The sequence below is a fragment of the Sinohyriopsis cumingii genome, chromosome 18, assembly GCF_028554795.1.
Source record: "Sinohyriopsis cumingii isolate HCF-2022 chromosome 18, ASM2855479v2, whole genome shotgun sequence".
Classification (NCBI taxonomy): Eukaryota; Metazoa; Mollusca; class Bivalvia; order Unionida; family Unionidae; genus Sinohyriopsis; species Sinohyriopsis cumingii.
In genome coordinates, this window is record NC_142978.1 from 61,852,525 (window position 1) to 61,872,028 (window position 19,504).

Here is a 19,504-nt window from a genome sequence, read left to right on the forward strand (position 1 = left end):
TGAGGTTGAAACTGAGTTGAAAATAATGTCACTTGCAACTGGTCTGAACTCGAGATTTTGTTTGAGCCTATCTGAAATGACTTTTCTCAGCAATATCAATTTTGCAAAGACGTCAGTACCAGAAACGCTTCTGAAACATGTTCATGAACCCTGATAACTTTGCCGTTGATTTATTTATTAAAAACTACATGTTCATGAACTCTGATACTTTACCATTGATTTATTGATTACAAACTACAGCGTTACAGTTGAATGTGACTCCATACATGCCATGAGTGTGGATTATGGTTTTCAAGTTGTAAATATGATCATGCACTGCATAAAAGAGGTTTTCTTTTTTCTAAAAGGTATAATGACTATCCCTTTAAGATTTTCTTTTTCAAGTTCTAGTAAATTAAAGAATAACTCAAAATAGTTAGGTTGAAAAGTTTTTCGCAGAAATGCGACATTCTCACATTTATGCTTGATACAGTGAGAGGGTAAAGTCATGCTAACCTATGTTATTTTCATTTTATATTTAGTACATTTTAATTTCCTACGTTCTTGTAGTGCAGTACCTCAGTTATAGCGTAAGTTAATGAGAGAGAGAGAGAGAGAGAGAGAGAGAGAGAGCATATGACGGATTCTGGAAAATAAATAAAATTGTAACATATGCAGACAGAAAGACAGAGGATCCACTTGATTTAACATTTGATTTGCATTAACGTAAAACAACAGGTTAACTGGGGAAAACAATTAAGCCTGATGATGAAGTTAAGTTCAGCAGGACGTATATATTAAGCCGTTTACGAAATCATGCTTGTAATTTGTATTAGCTTTCCTGACCGTCAGGCCAATCTAAAGTATGGTATGGCAATACAATTATATGGGTTGTCATCTCATGCTGTTTTCAATTTCTCATAAAGCGAAAAATCATGCCCAACTTGCCAGTAGTATTCTGGAATGAAGTAGTTTCCAGTCCGTACCAATAAAACCGATCAGCCATCAACTAGGTCGTAGTTATTAAATGGATAACAACCTTTAGACGAGTGCTAAGCTTTGGTTGAACTATTTTAATCAATGTTTACATCAATCATCTAAGTTCATGGTCTTTTCCGTGCTGCATATGTTGCCTTTATGCCATTAAGTAAGGTTGTCATTACTATAGTATAAAAATTAAAAAAAACAAACAAACAAGATTTTCACATAATGTCTTGACAGTATGCGAACAGAGATTTACATAAAGCACCCTAACGTCATGGTTTTTATTCAAATCCGTTATCAAATATGGTCTCCGTTGCTAAAATCTGGAAAAATATTTAAGGAAGTCTGAAAACAACTAAATAGAACTGAACCAAATTTGGAAATTAACCATTACGGTATTAAGGCTGATTCACTTTTTAAATTGTTTTGAAATTATGAAACTCCCCATACTAAATTCCCTAGCGTTATTAACAATTAAATGAAAGAAACATTAAGTATTTCTTGTCTCGAAACCCACTAGAAACATTTGATCAAATTTTATAAAAGCCATCCATTTATAAAACCCGCTTACCGTCTTTAAATGCCCACGTTAAGCAAATCAGCCATTTGATATGGCCTCTGGTAAACAAACAAATTTTAATTACTCTTTTCAGCCAAAATCTCTTCAGCGGAATATTATTAAATTGAAAGGAAGGCATGGTAGTACAGTATCTTTTCAGCTTTTTATAAAAGATGCTAATATATTGTCAAATATCCACGAAGATACAATACTAAACTAGTTATAAACCTTGACATAACTCTTGGTATAACCAATAAAATTAATTCGGTTTATTTATTTACTTTCCATTTGCATTTTGCTATGTTTTTCTCTACAGTAGACATCCTGCTAAAGCATATATTGTCACGGAATAGTATAAATTCTTTAATTTATTCTATACGTATACTCGGTTTGTGTTTTTGTGTACAACGATACTAGATGGTGATTTATGTATATTGTACAGTATTTCGAAATAGTGAGTTCGGTTTATCCTATGGCGCAAGTGGAAGTGCTTTCAATGGGAAAAACCAAATGCTCCAGACACATACAAGGTGTGACGACTTCGTGTGTGTATAAATGCCTCAGCATAAGATAAAATCTTCACATTACAGAACGTCTTGTCAGTGAGTGTTCTACTTTAAGAACTTGCACATCTTCAGCTGTAGAGCTATGTGAATTATTAATTTCTTGTGTATAAGCTATAACTATCAAACTACCTCCTTTATGTTTTATGTTTGCTTTATGCTTCGGTTTACATAGTATAATGACAAATATTTTATATTCTTGTTTGTGACTTAGCAAGGGATTTATATTAGCAATATAAAAATAAAGCTGCATATTTAAGAAACGTTTAGTACCGTAAGAGTCTTGCTAGGCACGTTTAGGTTTGCTTTGAACCTGTTTGTTGTTTTGTAATTGTGCCGATAACGTAATCTGTATAACGTCATTACGTTTTATCGTCTATGCCCGTATCATGCATAGTATACGGTGTTAGATGTATTTTCAGCTGACCCGAGTGATCACAAAATTATAGGAATGATCGGAGTCCAGGTGGTGCCAGCTGTATAGATAAACATCTAAGTCGACCATATCAGCTGTGAAGCTGAACCATAGCAGCCGTAGAGCTGCAAAAACGGTGGTGCTGGTCGAGTAGCAGGTGATCGGGAGTTGCTGACACAGATTGGTGGGCGCTGATTGCTTGATTGACCAACCTGAAATACTGACGGTTTGATTGGCCAGTGTGACTGGTAGCCGAGTGTGCTGGTGACGGAGTGTGTAACTCCATACATGCAATATTTTAGCCGTGTACTAATTTTTGGGGGTTGTAAAACCCAGTGTGTTCTTGGGACTGTTTAGAGAATTTGTATATATGTCCCTTTTTGTTTACATAATTTCGCTATTTGAGTCAATACATTTTACTATGAGTAAAATACTAAATTTGTTTTACTATTTGAGTAAAGCTCATCGATCTTTTCTCTGTGAAATCAATGATTCACCCCTTGTTCTTGTACTGAGTAAGGTCATTTATTTTTATTTTTATTATTAAGTCCGTGCGTTTTACGTTAATTGATCCAATATTTGGATCATATATACGCACATATTAATCATAATCAATTGCTCAATCCAGTCGTTTCTTATTAAACATTGTACTTGTATCACCATCAAAAGGTGTCTGTTGTGAACCCGAAATCCCACCCCGTTATCTTGTTTCACATATAGTGGTTAATTACTCTTTTTTGTAATTATCATATATCAGTCAGGTGCTCTCTCTTTCTCTTTACATATATATATATATATATATATATATATATATATATATATATATATATATATATATATATATATATATATATATATATATATGGGTTTAGATCATGTCGCATTCAATGTTGTGGTAGCAGTTTATTTGCAAAAGGGGCAAATATATAGAGACTTTACTTGCCTAGTTTACGGTTTTCTTTTCCCAAACAAAACTGTTCCAATACCAATTATCGAAGCAAACAGGAACGTTACATAAAGTCACAAGACGTTTCACACAAATATTGTTCAATGATAGAGAACCGTTACGGATCACTGCCATCTCACATGTCTGCGTGAGTTCGAGTCTCGGATTCAGCCAATGTGGTTATGTGAGAAAGCTTGCCATTAGCTTCTCGTGGGTCGTTGGTTCTTTCCGGGGTTTTCCCGAGTTCTTCCTCCACCATTTATACTGGCCGTCATGTATAGCCTTCTTGTGCTGAATAATGGCGTTAAACCCTACAACAACAACAACAACAACAACAATGATAGAGTAAGGAATGTACCTTACAGGTAGTTGAAGATTCCGTCGTGCCTAAAGCGTAATCTACAAGACTGTTTATTTTCATATTTGAAACTTCGCTTGCTTTGTGCAATGGACAAGTTGAATTCTGAATGCCTGGTTAACCAGTATTGGAAGCATATTAGGCATGGTACCCTCAGAAACGTTCATTACTTCTCAGACACGTATTTATTGGATAACACATCTAAAAGGAATTCAAGAGATTACAGTATTGGAAGTGCCAATCACAACATGATTGATGCTTTTGTCTGAAGTACGTATGCTCCTTCTGCAGACAAAATGTCCGAAAAGTGTAGACACGTGATAAACGCTGTATAAATAAGTTAAACGATGCAAACCAATTGTGGTAATTTAATGAGATCAACGTAAGCATGTATATTATTTACTTATGTCAGAAGGCTTCCAACTATATGAAAGTATTTTGACTATGGTCAAAAAATGGAAAACCAAAACGTTTTATTATGCACGGGAATATTTTAAACAGTCATGATCAGAAACAAATCAACTGATGTTTTTCATCTACATCGACGTTCTTTGTCTTAGGAGCCTACATGATTGTAATCGTTCTTGTAAGTTATTCACTAAAATAAACGTATGATAACATTCAGATAGTTATAACTAGAGTTGGATGCCATCACAAATATCGGCACATTTTTTGTGTCACTCGCTTCACCATTGTTGTCCACCCGGCTACAAATTTCGGATTCGAAACCTCAATTTATTAAATATTCATGGAATATTACATAGTTGACGTGGCCTTAAATATGGATGTTCAATCGGTATTTCCGTATCACACACTGATTAAGATTAAAAATATTTAGTGTTTTCTTTGACGTCCTTGTTTCTGTATTATTACAAGTACAGATGAAATTTTGTATGAATCTCAATTTGTTTTGAATTTCATTCATATATGAAAGCTATACATTCGTATAAAGCGTCAAAGAGATAGAATATTATAAATACAAACTCGCAGACGTCAAAAAAAAAAAAACACAACATTATTGGTTTTAATCCACCATAATCAAATGACGGGCGTGATCGTGTACACGAAATAGTACCAAATTTTAAAATGCCACTATATCAATTTGATTTGCCCTGACCGAAACATTATGGCTTACATTCCTGTCAAGCTCATGGAACTGTATCACTATCCGAAAGCCAGCGACGATAACTACCGTATTGTCATAGATTTTGGCAGTATCAAGGTTGACGACAAAATGCGGATAATTAAACACGTGGCGTGAAAGGGTGTTGTATACAACGGCTGATTCACGAGAGTTTACCCTGTGCTTACCAATTACGAAGCAAAGGAACGAGGAGAAATTCGTGTGACAAAAAAGTATACTCGCTATTAACATCACCTACATAGGATACTCGCTGATCAGCGTCTCAAGAAATGGTCTCATGGCAACATGTTACCGGTATCGTTTTGTATTTGAGGCTCATCGAAGATCCCTTCCGGTAGGAAGTGTCGTGGATCATATGAAGGGTAATAAATGGTAATAATCGTCTTAAAATGAGAGATGGTGACCACAGGTTAAAACATTCGTCGTGGCCATGGCGATGAAATTAATTCTAGACCTGGTCGTCCTGTCATCGCCACAAATAATGGTACCGGGGATTGGAGCGAGCAAGATTCCAAACCGCTATCAGCCAAAGAGTTAAAGATTAATCCTAGAGTGATACAATTTATCGCCAAACGGCAATGCAAACCAGATTTTTCCAAAGATTTCATATTCGATTCTCATTTCGTTACGTTTAATCCGACGAAATGTTTCCGTCAGACGAAATCCGAGTCAGGTACAATATGATGTCGGCCACCGTCCGCAACTCTAATTGAACAATCTGTCTCGAATCTTCCTTCTCGCAAATACGATCTATCTTGTTTAAAATTTTGTCGTAAGTCAAAAAAGCATATCTAACACTATGTTATTTGGTCTTTAATTTCTGATGGATCTTCTTGAGCATGGCTTGCAACACCAAACCTCACCCCGAATAAAATAAGCGTGAAAGGATTGGCTGCGGAGACGATGACGGCCATATCCACGGAGTTCAACCCTACGGATAACTCTCTCAGAACACGCCGATCATACTGGTAAGCGTGCTAAAACACATACACATTCCGATGGTAATAGCAGTAATGAAACTAATTCTTTCCTGTCCTCGGGCGAAAGGCTTTTGTCCTCGTGATTAAAATCGAGTATCGATCTCTGTTTGTTTATATGACTCCAGTAGATTGTTCGAAGATGAGTTATGATAGGACAAGAATTTGATTAACCTCTGTAATATATTTTCTGCCATCTAATTCGATCTTCAATGTTTTCCTCCGTTCGGATGTAGCCGTTAAAACAGTACCGAAAGTATTTTCCCAGATTATAACCACCTCTGAGAGTAACTGTGCATATACAGTCGTCCCCTCTTGCACGCCCAACGATTCTAATCAATATATAGTCTTAGCTACCTGGTTCAGATGCACTGATTTGGCTAATGATTGTAAAACTAGAATGTAATAAGCTTGGGCGATTTTTTGTGTTTTCCACTCAGCTGGGTCTGCATCATCACCCCCACTCGGATCTTTTGTCGACGAGGCCGCGTCATTTTGTATTGCGTGATTTGTTTAGCTACCACTTTATCCATGCAATTATTATCTATTTTTACGCGCTTCATAATCTTCATTTAATGCGCATTTACGACGTTTAATAAACGCCGCTCTTATGCTGACATCACCAACACCATAATGAGGTTCAAGTATGATCGTTTGAACAATTTCCTCGATAATTATTGCTAATTGAGCAAATTCTCTGTCGTTGAAAACATTAAAGACAGTCACATATCTGTTTGTTTCCCGACGAAACGTCCTGTCATTTCCACAAATACTGGAAACGGGGATTAGAGCGACCACGATTCCATAGCGCAAACAGCTAAACCAGGATGATATAGCTTTTTTTTACGAGAGTAGATCTCAGATATTTGCAATTAATATGAAATGGTTAAAAGAAAAATACCTTAAACCATACGTTATTGCAATTCAGCATTTGTCAGCAAAGTAAACAAGACTTTTAGCAGTTACGGTATCAGATCAAAGGTAAGAAAGAAAAGCATGGGGACCGGAAGTGGCAGTGTTACAAGGTCGGGGATCCACGGTGAATAAGCCGGTGGTAGTGCCACCATCTGTGGTGGCGGCACAGTTAGCAGCGGAGCGGCTGGTGCTGAGATCCACTAATACCAGTAGAAATCGATCATGGACATTCTAAGACATGTACTAACTCAGAAATTACTAACGCGCGACTTGTGGCAGATGTATCGGGATTTGATGAAATGACGAAGTTAACTTATTTTGTATAATTTTGTAAAAGACATGTCTCTCGATGATTTAACACCGTTATCTCAATAACATTATTCGAGTTCGACCATTAAGTACAATCTGCCGATACAACTCGGCTGTAATTTGGAATTCCTTTTTTAATTTCACTGAGAAAAATAACTTAATTTATTACCTCATCGAACATTGTTCGGTGCCTTCATGCAATCCATCAAGATGTCACCAAGGGGGTTATAACATCACCGATATTTGCTCGGCTCAAGACCGCTAACGGCCAAGATGCATCTAACATTATAATTTAGCTGAATTACTTGACGTTGCCTAACATACTCACCCTTGCCGGAAATTACTCGGTTGATTTTAATTTGCAGCGCACGTCGGGGTCTCTGCTCCGTTTTTCTTGTAGGTTTTTTACTGCCAATGGCGTTTATGAAGGGGAGTTTCCGGGTAAAATTACAAAGGTCAGAGTTTCTACATTAATTATTTAATCGTTCATGGTCCTGTTTTCGTTGGGTTCTACATTCAACGTGATTTATTCCAGAGCGATTAAGGTGTGTCCCTGGTCGTTGAATCAATTGTGGCCGAATTCGTTCATTTAAAACCAAGTCACGAATACTTATGCAATTTCCGAAATCACGCTATGGCTTACAACAACAACAAGATAATCTCGGTTTACCTGCATTTGTGCAGAGAAGCGACTTAAGATGCTTGCGTCTTTGAAACTTTTAGGTAACACGAATGTATCTCCAATATGCTATGTGGGTGCGTCAAGCGCACTAAGCACATTATGTAAACGAGACATGTAAACATGTCACAGACACGTTTGGTAAGCGCATATCCAACGTAAAGATGTATCGAGCATGTTTTCAACCCATGCAACCAAAAAGTGCAGTAAGATGTACAATCAGGAGCTACCGACGTGGCTTCTCAGTAGGCACAGACGTAGCGTAAAAATAGCGAGTAAACACACCTTCAATGTCGCTTGCACTGCCAACGGAAGTCAAGCGCGCTATCGAAAAAAAGTGACAGTTAATCGCTCGGCACATCCGAGCAGGTATTATAGTATCAGGAGAGAAGTGCCGGATCTGCTTGAAATGCAAGCACTGCTGGATATACTGTCAGTACTAATAGTGTAAGCAATTACGGTGTTCTGTTGAAAGGTGGGCTGAAAATAATCTTGGATTTGCCTCTGGTCGAGCTTTGATGGATGCCATCGCCCAATATGCATGCTGTCACCGCTGAGCTCGATTTTTAGCGTGTTCATAGTTATTGCTACCGTCTTTAGAGACGTCAAACCTATTTTAGTGCCCCAGCGAGATTTTCCTACACAGTCCATGCATAAAGCCGCTTCAGTTCCATACAGTCAATTCATTTTCAGTTGGTTATCTTTATGGATCCCAAAAATCATCTTCACGGTTGCGTACACGCTCGAAATCGAAATCAATATTACCTAGCATCACGAAAACCTTTTGATCAAAACCAAATTTTCATGCATCAGCTCACGGTGGCTCAGGTGACAAACACGTGGCGAGTGGCCACCAATGCAGGCCGTGAACGTCCCAGGCACGTGTTTGTGGATTTACAGCTATTAATATGGCGTGTGAATCGGAAAAGAAACAAACTATTTTGGATAACTTCTTGGTAAGCCACATTCATGCCAACATTAATTCGAGGCAGTGCCTCGAGTGAGAACTTGAATGCAATTACGATATCACTAATATAAATTACACCCTGCTGTAGATGTTGCTCATGGAAGGCATGTAAGAACACCAGAACACTGACACGGGCAGGCAAATTTTACCCTACCCTATTTTTCATCTACCCTGTTTTTCATTTCGATATCTTTCCCCTCCTCTGATAGGTTGATGACGCTGAATGTTCTCAACGGAAACGTGTATATTCTGGTGTAATAGTGGAAATGTAAAGCATTTATACAGCTGTTTCGGAGACCTCTATCATGTGACAGCTTCAGACACAACGTGGTTGGTCCAGAAAGATGATCATAAGCAGGACAGTTGTGGGAATGCTTTTCATTTCCAGAAACGCTAGCGTTTCCATTTTTGTCATGTGTTCTGTACAACATGCCCAGACATACCAAACGACGAAGAAAACGTGATCTCCGCTCTAAACACAAAATCGGTCCGCGTACTCGCAGAGTCTTAAGACTCACTCGACTGAGGGCGGTGCCCGTAGAAATGCGTGAACTTTAGATAGTGGTATTGCTTGGGCAATCCTACCTGTGATCAAGAGCCTCGGTCATAAAATTGTATCTTCGGTGTTATTACCGATAGTAACGGCAGTTTCAGCAGAAGAATCTTCGGAAGCGGCAGAACAAGCGAAGAAAAGCGGCAGCAGAGCTGCTGGGTAGGGTGGAAATAAGTTTGCGAGTGGCGTTGCCAGCCGTGGCAGAAATTCCAAACGCAGAAATCATAAATAATCGCATCCATATAAATAACTAATGCCATAAATCTCAGCAGTATTACATTTTTGTCAGCATCGCAAGAGAAAAAATATTTAACCAAGATGCAGTTGCAGTACCCTCTGTTCCACACGGTCCTGAAAAATTCATGCTAACGGCAAAGCAGATCGCTGGACTCGCCAAACGAGCTACATCTAAAAGGTGGCACGTACTCAGGTTGTCTGCAGCACAGCCCTCCAAGCTGGAACAGTTTATCACACTATATCGATATTCACAAACCGATCGAAAATCTCCAAAAACCTAAAGGAGAATGTACTTTACACAGACACCAATATACGGACCAGTGGAATCATCTGGATTAGCAACTCCATGACAACGACGAACTGCTTTCTGATCAAGAACCTTATAACGGTATTGGTGTGAAAGCGATGAGGCACGTATATTTGTCACAGACAGCATCCAAACGATGAAGCCAGATAAGACGAGGCGATGTTAAGCGAACTTATCGAAATTTGAGAGAGCGAATCAGACGCGGCTTAGTGCAAGGAGTTGCTGAAAAACTTTACAAACCAGTACAAAACATTTCCTTGGCATAAGGTGATTGTTGTACGGGTAGATGATATTCGGTCCCAGGACTTAATTTACATGAGAGATTACAGCACTCTTAACGATGTAGTCAGAGTATCCTTTGCAATCATCAATGTGTTTAACAACTTCGCTTGAGTCATTCCGTAAAAAAATGCAAAAGGATATTCGATCCGTATCGCTGTCAATACCAAAGAGAAAAAAAGAGAAAATATGGGTTGATAATGTTAGTCAAATTTAGAGCTAGACCATCTCGGAATGGCTTGGAAAATAACATAACGCTGTAGAGCACACAAAATGAAGGTAAAGCCATAGTGATCAAGCTTTTGAACAGAACTTTAAAAAATTGCATGTGGAAAAGGTTTAACAACAATTACACTAACCACTGTTTAGAGAACGAGTACAATCACACGTAGCATTACAATGAACTCTACGGAAGCCTGGCAAAATGGGCAGAAACGTGATTGAGAGACGCGCTATTTTTAGATTCCACAAAATTTACGTCGGGAACCGAATGAGAATCAACAGGCAAAACAGTACATTTTGGAAAAATGACTGGACCGAATAAGTATTTGTGCTCGTTAAAGTTAAAAAAGATTCCCCTGTCACCTACACGCTGAAGGATTCAGCAGGATAACCTATCTATTTTTTTTTTTTTTACAAATAGGAACTGCGAAAGATGGACCAGGAAATTTAAAGGATGGAGAAACTTATTTTGTTCAATGGAAATAAAAATCACTCGTCAAGTGGTTTGGCTAATACTGATAATTTAAATCGTGTAATCCACTGCGTCCCTGAAGACTCAAGTCTTAGACAACTCTGAGCTCATAATGCGATAACGCCGATGAGCCAACGCAGCAGACTAAATTTATCGTGGGCTGCTGAACCGTTTTTACCTAAGACGGTCCGGCATTTCATAAACTTTATTCGGTCTTGTAGCGGAGTGTATGTGATACAGGCGAGTAAACTGTAAAATTGCTCTCGTTATGGCGATGTCAAATTAAAGTGTTTGAGTTTATTTCGGATGCGGTATTGCTGCTTATATCGCTGCATCGACCGCTGATGGGCATCGTTGACGGGACGTTCCGGCTCGGAATTGGACTGATCGGACAAAGTAAGGTCGAGTACGTATTTCAAATCGCTATTCGCCAGCGTTATAACTTCCAGCATGCATTTCAGCAGATGCTCATCGACTGATTCGGTGAACTTGGCCACTACTATTGTATTTCATATTAGGAAGATTACGAGGAACGAACCTTGCTTAGTTCATTATACATTTCATATGTTATTTAAGTTAACTAACAACTAAAGAAAACAAATATTTGTATAATCAATGGAGTTGGAAAGTACGGTGCAAAAGATCGTGCGGCATTTACTGGCAGATGTAGACCAAATAGAATTCATACTAACGGCTCCAATGACTTTTAGCAAGCAAAACCAAACCGATTTCGATAGTGTTGTGGACAGTTCGATCTGCAAAAAAATGTTGGGAAGGAATCGGGTGAAAACTCATTGTCATTATACCGGCAATACAAATGAGCTGCTCATATTGCTTGTAATTTGCATTATCAAAAAAAAACCCAAAACAACAACTTATTTTATTCCGGTATTGATGCATAATTTGCGAGAATACGATCATCGAATATTTTTGCTAAGTTTCGCAGAAAGTTAAGTGCATTCCTAACAATATGGAGAAATACATGCTGTTCTCGTTAGGCAAATTGAGGTTCATCAATCGTTTTCAGTTTTTTTGGCCACATCGTTGGATGGATCTCGTCAAAAACACGAACAGTTCAAGCACACCAAAAAAAGATATGGAGATTGCATAGAGTGTATGACTCGCAAAGGAGTTTATACGAGTTCTTAAATGATCGAAGTAAATTTGATAGGACGTTATTACCACCTAAAGATGCGTTTTAGAGCTCATTGACAGATTCTAATATTACCAAGGCGGATTGTGATTATGCTTTAAAATTATGGAATATGTTTTGGATGGTCACCATGGGAGATTATAATGATTTAAACTTGACCATGATCTGCTGGTGTCGTCGAGAATTTCAAGGACGTGTGTCTCTATTATTACGGATTAGATCCATGCTGGCGTTACTCGTCTTCAGGTTTATCGGGGGATGCCGCACTGAAAGTCAATCTGCTCATCTTAGATTTGTTTAGCGACGTCGACATGTTTAATTTTGTCGAGAAAAGGAATTCGAGGAGGCATCAGCATCATCTCTCTCAAAAGCCAATAATAAGTATCTGCTTGATTACAATCCTAACGAGAAATCAATATTCATCATTTACTTTGACATTCATACTCTTTGTGTCTGGGCAATGCTACAGCATATACCGGCTGGAAATTTCTCGTGGATGAACCCTGAAACAATCACAGAGGAGTTGCTCCACGTAGATGATGGTACCGGTTACTTTCTCGAAGTCGATTTATTTTATCCGCAGGAAACAAACGAACAGAAGCATTAGTTCCTGGCATCAGAAAGTCTAGCAGTGACCGAGGACATGTTGAGTCCTCATAAGTTGCAGTTAAAACAAGTATTATTATGCGGAGGAGGAAACACATCATAATTAGTACAAAAGCGCATGAGAAAAAGTCGGTACGTAATTCATTAAAAAAAACCTCAAACAGTGTTTAGCGTTATAATGTTAAAAATGTTAATTTTACATAAAGTGACAGCAGCGTTTTTCCAAAATAGGGATGCCGGTTCTGGCATATAACTGGGTGTATCCAAACAGGGGTGTTCCTTACCAAAATGAACCCGTATGTGATAGCGTGGAATGTGCTGTGCTAGAACCGGCATTTTGTATATACTACTGATAGACTTATTGTGTTTATTACAACATTTCAAACTCTTGCTTTCCACCTATTCAGAATAAAGGAAGCATGTAGTTTTGCGAAGTAATCATTTTCCGTAACCATCATAATCAATATGATCCCCTACCTCATTTGTTGTATATGGTGTTGCTTTTACGCACGAGTTGAAACAGTCTGACAATGTGACCTTTGTACGCCTAACACGTTTGCTTACAACTCTTTAAGCATCGTTCTTACTAGTATGAATATCATCACACTGCTTCAATGGATATAAACGGAGCTCAGGATGCAAGAATAACACAGAAAAGGACAGACGGACGGACAAATATATACACGGGCATAGTGACTGTCGAAACCTACAAAATACCTGTCAAAATGCGTATAAAAAGTGGAAATAACGAAGTTAATGAGACAGAGGTGCAATGTGGTATTATATAGTTGCTCAACCACATGTGCATTAAATACATTTTTTTTTTGCATCAAATACGTTTTGTGCGAACATTCTAATACTGTTTCCGAGACGAACTGACAGACAACTCATACATGTTTAAAAGAGTAAGAAAGTTCTTCCTGGAATAATAAAATATTGACTACAAGGCATTAAATCGGAAACATAATCTGACATTTCCACAACATATCTAGTCACATATATTCCTATCCTCTTTGAAATAGACACATTCACACAACCAGTTCACAATAGTGTCCACCCGTAAAACCTCTTTCTCTTCTTTATCAATAGAAAGCATTATAAACAGTTTAATACACTTTGTTGGATGCGGTTTCCAAAGGAAACGAGAGCAACATTCAAAATTTCACCTGATAGACTGTTGTGCATGGGAACACGTGAATAAACTGATCTTTAGAGGAAATCTTACGATTTCAGCGAGAAAGTTAACTTGAAAATCATTGAAGATTAAATACAAGATCCTATTTTTGGTTTCAAGCAATGTCGATCATAATAAGCGTAGCTGTAAGATTTGAAGGGTGTTCATGCCGTTGTACTTCCATGGATCAATTTTCATAACAGACAATTTCTTATTGCACGCATATGTGAAAGTGTGAACTTTGTCTTATTAGTAACTGGAATTTACATCTTTAAACAGCGACCTAATTTTTGGTTTTCGATGGATGAAATCATTCCAGGAGAGAAATGAACATAGCTTTTTCAATATAATCGTTCTCAACACAACAAAAATATTCGGTTTGGAATTCTACCCATGTGGTGCAAAATAAATTTCCTTTGAGCTCTCATTTTAAAGCTTCCACAAAAGTATTTAATGAAAACATCAAGGTAATCTCGCTTTACCGATAATGCAGCTAAATAAATTAGAAATAAGACTTTCATGTACGTTGCACATGCGTGCCATAATGGATTTGCATAGTGGTATGCATATTTAATTTGTATAATGTGCTTGTTCGTTGTCGGTAATTGAGGCAGGAGTTTGGGCCTACCTGACTAATGTCATTTTTTAAAATAATGCTCACTTGGATTTGAGTACAGGGCATTGATTGTTCCCATATAAGTTATGTGTTAGGTCTATCTGAATTTTGCCAGACGGCTTGCTAGCAGTAAACAGACCTTACCTTGTTCACAAAATTTGATAGAAATTTCCAGGGCATTTTGTTGTGTCATAAGTCAGGTGACTGTATATAAAGAAGACCAAGTAAACAAGTATTCATTCTAACTTGATATCAGTGTTGAGTTACTTTTAGTTCTGTTCAGTTGTAATTACATAGGAATTATATATTTAAATTGATCACTAAAATTACAATGTGTTCCTTGATGTTTTGGACTAAATAACTATTTTAGGATTATTGTGAACTCATTAAAAGACAGTCTGGATTATAGCATTTTGATACAGCATGTCTATTGGTGCATCTGCACATTGATGACTACAGGTACGTCATCACATTCTAGACTTAAAAGTCATTCGGAATATTCTACATTTGTATTTAATTCGCAATACTGTAACTTCCTCTTAATTTTTCGCTTTGTATCTCGGATAATTAAACCATTTGTTAAATTTTATAATACTTATTGGTTTTACTTTTTCTGTTACTAAGTTTGAGACGATATAGTCATAATATTATTAATGAATAATAATGCATAAAAGTAAAATAACGTGAAAATTGATGGGATTGTATTCAGTTTGGTTCTTGAGCCTGCGAATAAAAGTAAATTTCAGCAATATTCATCAAAATAGTCAATGATATAATAAGCTGTTTTAAGTAAGAAATAAGGTATTAATACCGACCAAACTTCCTTCGTCTTTATCAGATTTACTTTTCGATAATTGATAGGTATGGTTATATTGTCACGTGTGTTTTATCTCGGACACTGAATAAATGAGAAGAAACATGGCTGATATACCTATGCAACTAGGTAACAATCATGGAATGAACTGCTATTGCATGCGTCTAGCGCAGTTCTTGTGTGGACCTAATGACGTGGGGCCATATAAATAGAGATACAAATTCAAAGATTTGTCTATATCACTTGTATTCACAGAGAATTGCATATTTTAGGCTGCATTGTCTAGTGTGATCTTCAGTTGGAATTTCGAATTCCATCGATATTTTGCAAATTGAGGACGAAATATTAGTTTCAATGAGTATTCAAAGTAACATAACAAGTTTTAAAAACTGGAAAGAAAATAAAAAATATAACAAAATATATTTATCGTTCTTCTCCCTTTGGTCAATCAGCATGGTATAAACCGCCAATTAGAGTGTATTATATGCGTCCGAAATCCCTCTGAGGAACGGTCAAATACTTACTTTCAATACACATACCTTATTTTGCTCAGTTAGGATTAGGTTTGACTGATTTACAACCAGAGGCGTATTTATAATCAAAATAAATCTAATCATGGCCGGAATTCTAATCGTCGTATAAATCTGGAGACGCAATGCCAAGAATAAACTTAAAGTGCCGCTGTGAGTAACCGGCTGAGAAATTTATTGTTCTATCTTGATGGATTTCGGACGCCAATTTCCGGATTGGCAGCTCGTAACATCCATAAAGCGAGCAATGTCTTACAATCTATCCCAGATTCTGACCTAACTATTTCGAAAGGCTTAAGAAGTAATGGATGATTCAGTGAAATATCGACGACGAATATTGATGACAATGAAATTATCTCGCATATTTGTCTGTGGTGAACCTTTATATGTTCCTTAGATAGCAAGAAAACTTACATTTAGTCGTAGTTGCAGTGGCTCATCACATTGCCATTATCAAACCAATCCGTATGTTATCAATACTTAATTTATTAGGATTGGATCTAGCGAAAACGCAAAAGACAATTTCGTGAATGGAATGTTCATTTATAATTTATATGAATTATGAAGGAATCTGACACCTTACATTATGCAGATAAAGTATAACTATGGACACGACAAAATTATGCAGGCAACGTACAATAACGGATATAAGAAAACGATATCGTTTCTAAATGGAATCGACCAAAGCGTGACATTTCAGCAGAAAAATATAAATGATCCTGTATGTCAACAGATATTATCACCTTATGGATCTGTCACCATACATAATTATTAAGTGGATGCATAAAAGCATTACTGACATGTGGATCTATGGACACAATGCAACAAAAGTATGAAATTTATAAACAAGCATGATTTATATATGATCCATGAATAAGTATGTCAGATATATAATTTCTATATAGTTCATCAACATGTATGATCCATGAATATATATATGTCAGATATATCATTCATATATAGTTCATCAACATGTATGATCCATGAATATATATATGTCAGATATATCATTCATATATAGTTCATCAACATGTATGATCCATGAATACGTATGTCAGATATATCATTCATATATAGTTCATTAACATGTATGATCCATGAATACGTATGTTACATATACCATTCATATATAGTTCATCAACATGTATGATCCATGAATACGTATGTCAGATATACCATTCATATATAGTTCATCAACATGTATGATCCATGAATACGTATGTCAGATATATCATTCATATATAGTTCATCAACATGTATGATCCATGAATACGTATGTCAGATATATCATTCATATATAGTTCATCAACATGTATGATCCATGAATACGTATGTCAGATAAAACATTCATATATAGTTCATCAAAATGTATGATCCATTAATAAGTATGTCAGATATACCATTCATATATAGTTCATCAACATGTATGATCCATGAATACGTATGTCAGATATATCATTCATATATAGTTCATCAACATGTATGATCCATGAATACGTATGTCAGATATATCATTCATATATAGTTCATCAACATGTATGATCCATGAATACGTATGTCAGATATACCATTCATATATAGTTCATCATCATGTATAATCCATGAATACATATGTCAGATATATAATTCATATATAGTTCATCAACATGTATGATTGATATATGATCCATGAATACGTACGTCAGATATACCATTCATGTATAGTTCATCATGTATGATTGGTATTTGATTGATATTTTAGTCATATACTGACATTAAATTAGAGTCCCAAACATACATTGACATTTAATTAAATTATTTAAGAATGGAACGTATGATATTATTTATCACGTGGCGTTCAGTCGATGTCTACAAGGTGTTTCAGATTCGTCAGCTCCCGACCAATTGCGGAGGAACGGCATCACGTGGTCTGCTCCCTCCGACCTGCCGATGGTTAATCCTTATGGGGCAGACCCGTTGGGCCAAAATTCGATGACTCTTCCTGACCACATTTACTGCATAAGACTGCTGCTTTAAAGTGGAGTCCTTCAAGACAAAATTGTTCTGTAATGTTACTATACATAAATAATTTGGGCTAGAAGTAACCCGGATTTGGTCAATTCATCTTTGGTTAATTCAGATTTCTCACTGTCGGCACTTTGTATGTACAGCAGTGCGTGAACCGAACTAAGTATTTTGAAATAGCTGAGGCTGAATTTATACTGCAAAAGAAATGCTGTAAGAGAAAATGAACCAATGTAAATTTTAGTTCATGTATTATACAAAGGTGTTTTAGACACAACATTTGCTGATATAGAATACGTATCACAAACGGTATGGAAGAGAAAAAATAGTCCTTTGTGTTTGAATGGAGAAAATAACGTTAATGATCAATAAAATACTAGGACAGCGCAAATAAGATATTTGATAAGGTTTACCACCATATGCTTACATACTCGTATAGCTTACATTTTCAATTTTGATAATGATCTAATATTAAGAACAGTCTTCATGCCCCGTGTGAACGAGTCGACTAAAGGTGCCCTCCTTTACGAGCACGCTATGTATATCCATGCGGTCTCTTTAACCTTATTGCAATGATTTATAATTAAGTTGTTTATCTGAGCTTGTGTTCTATATTATGAACCTGCTTGGAGTAATTTCCCTTGGATGTTTGGAGTACCGGTATGTACTCGCTTATATGTTTGGTCCAACAAAATACAGCATGGAATCTTGATCTGCCGGCTAATAATGCAGCAGTAGGTCAGAGTCAGTGTAGTTTGTTATACTGACCCGTAGCTTAATGCATAGATACACATCTGTCTGTGCATATTTCGATGGTAGATCTGGGTTCATGCAGTTTGCAATTGGATCTACCTTACACAAGGGTAACCGATGTGATATGTGCGGCAGCAAGCCAGTAGCTTCCCGTGGGTCGTTGGTTCTTCCCGGGGTTTCCCTGGATATCCAAATAATATTCTCGCCAACATATATAGATAATCATGTGATGAAACATCATTACGCAACCACCATCACCAACAAAAGCATACTGGTAAATCAAACATTTTGTCGACAAAGTGAGATTAGTCTTTGAGGCTGTCATGTTAAGAGAGACAGTCACATTCGATGCCATTAGGATCTGACAGACTATTTATATAAAAGTTACAAAATCGTCTAATAACTGTAGTCAGGTTGTAAGGCATGTATTAAGAGTAATGTCAGCAACCGAATGATACATGAGAAAAAGAATATGACTATTCGGAAAATGTGATAGAACGTATACAATAATAATATTAAGATTGTAATGAAAAGTTCATTTTAAATTCTTGTTCAACTAATTTTCTAATTTTTTTTCAAGCTTATTTACACACCTCTTGTTTTACGATTACGCAGTAACGGCAGCATCACAATTGATTTTTTTTCTTCTTGTTTTTTTTATATATCAGAAGACAGCCCCATTTCATATACGAACGCATGTCAACAAAGTGGACAGGAACTGTATTGTGAAGAAGGTCAAGTGCTACATATCGAAGATGTCCGCTGTATGCCATATAACTACTCATGTGGAGAACGAGATCGAATCTCAAGTCTATGCAATGGACTGCGTTCATGTGCCAGAATAGGTTTAAGGAGGCAGCTCCATTATTACTGCAAAGATTATCCAAATCGAAATGTCCTTGTTTCATTTCAGTGCAAAGCTGGTAAGTACACTAACTTATTTGCATCTTTGCTAGTTTCTTCCGGCTGTTATAACCATGTTTAATAGC

General features: G+C 36.8%; 1 protein-coding gene across 3 annotated transcripts in view; it reads left to right on the forward strand.

The window, feature by feature from the left end:
• The window catches only part of LOC149776773 (uncharacterized), a 154,382-nt gene that overhangs the window by 87,765 nt on the left and 47,113 nt on the right, over nucleotides 1-19,504 (forward strand). For 2 of the 3 annotated variants that reach the window (XM_089941448.1, XM_089941449.1), the window contains exon 2: nucleotides 19,184-19,438. In XM_089941448.1, the coding sequence (XP_089797574.1) occupies nucleotides 19,184-19,438 (255 nt within the window). Of the gene's footprint in view, nucleotides 1-14,728; nucleotides 14,874-19,183; nucleotides 19,439-19,504 lie in introns of those variants that run through there. The other variant, XM_089941450.1, reaches the window with a different exon arrangement.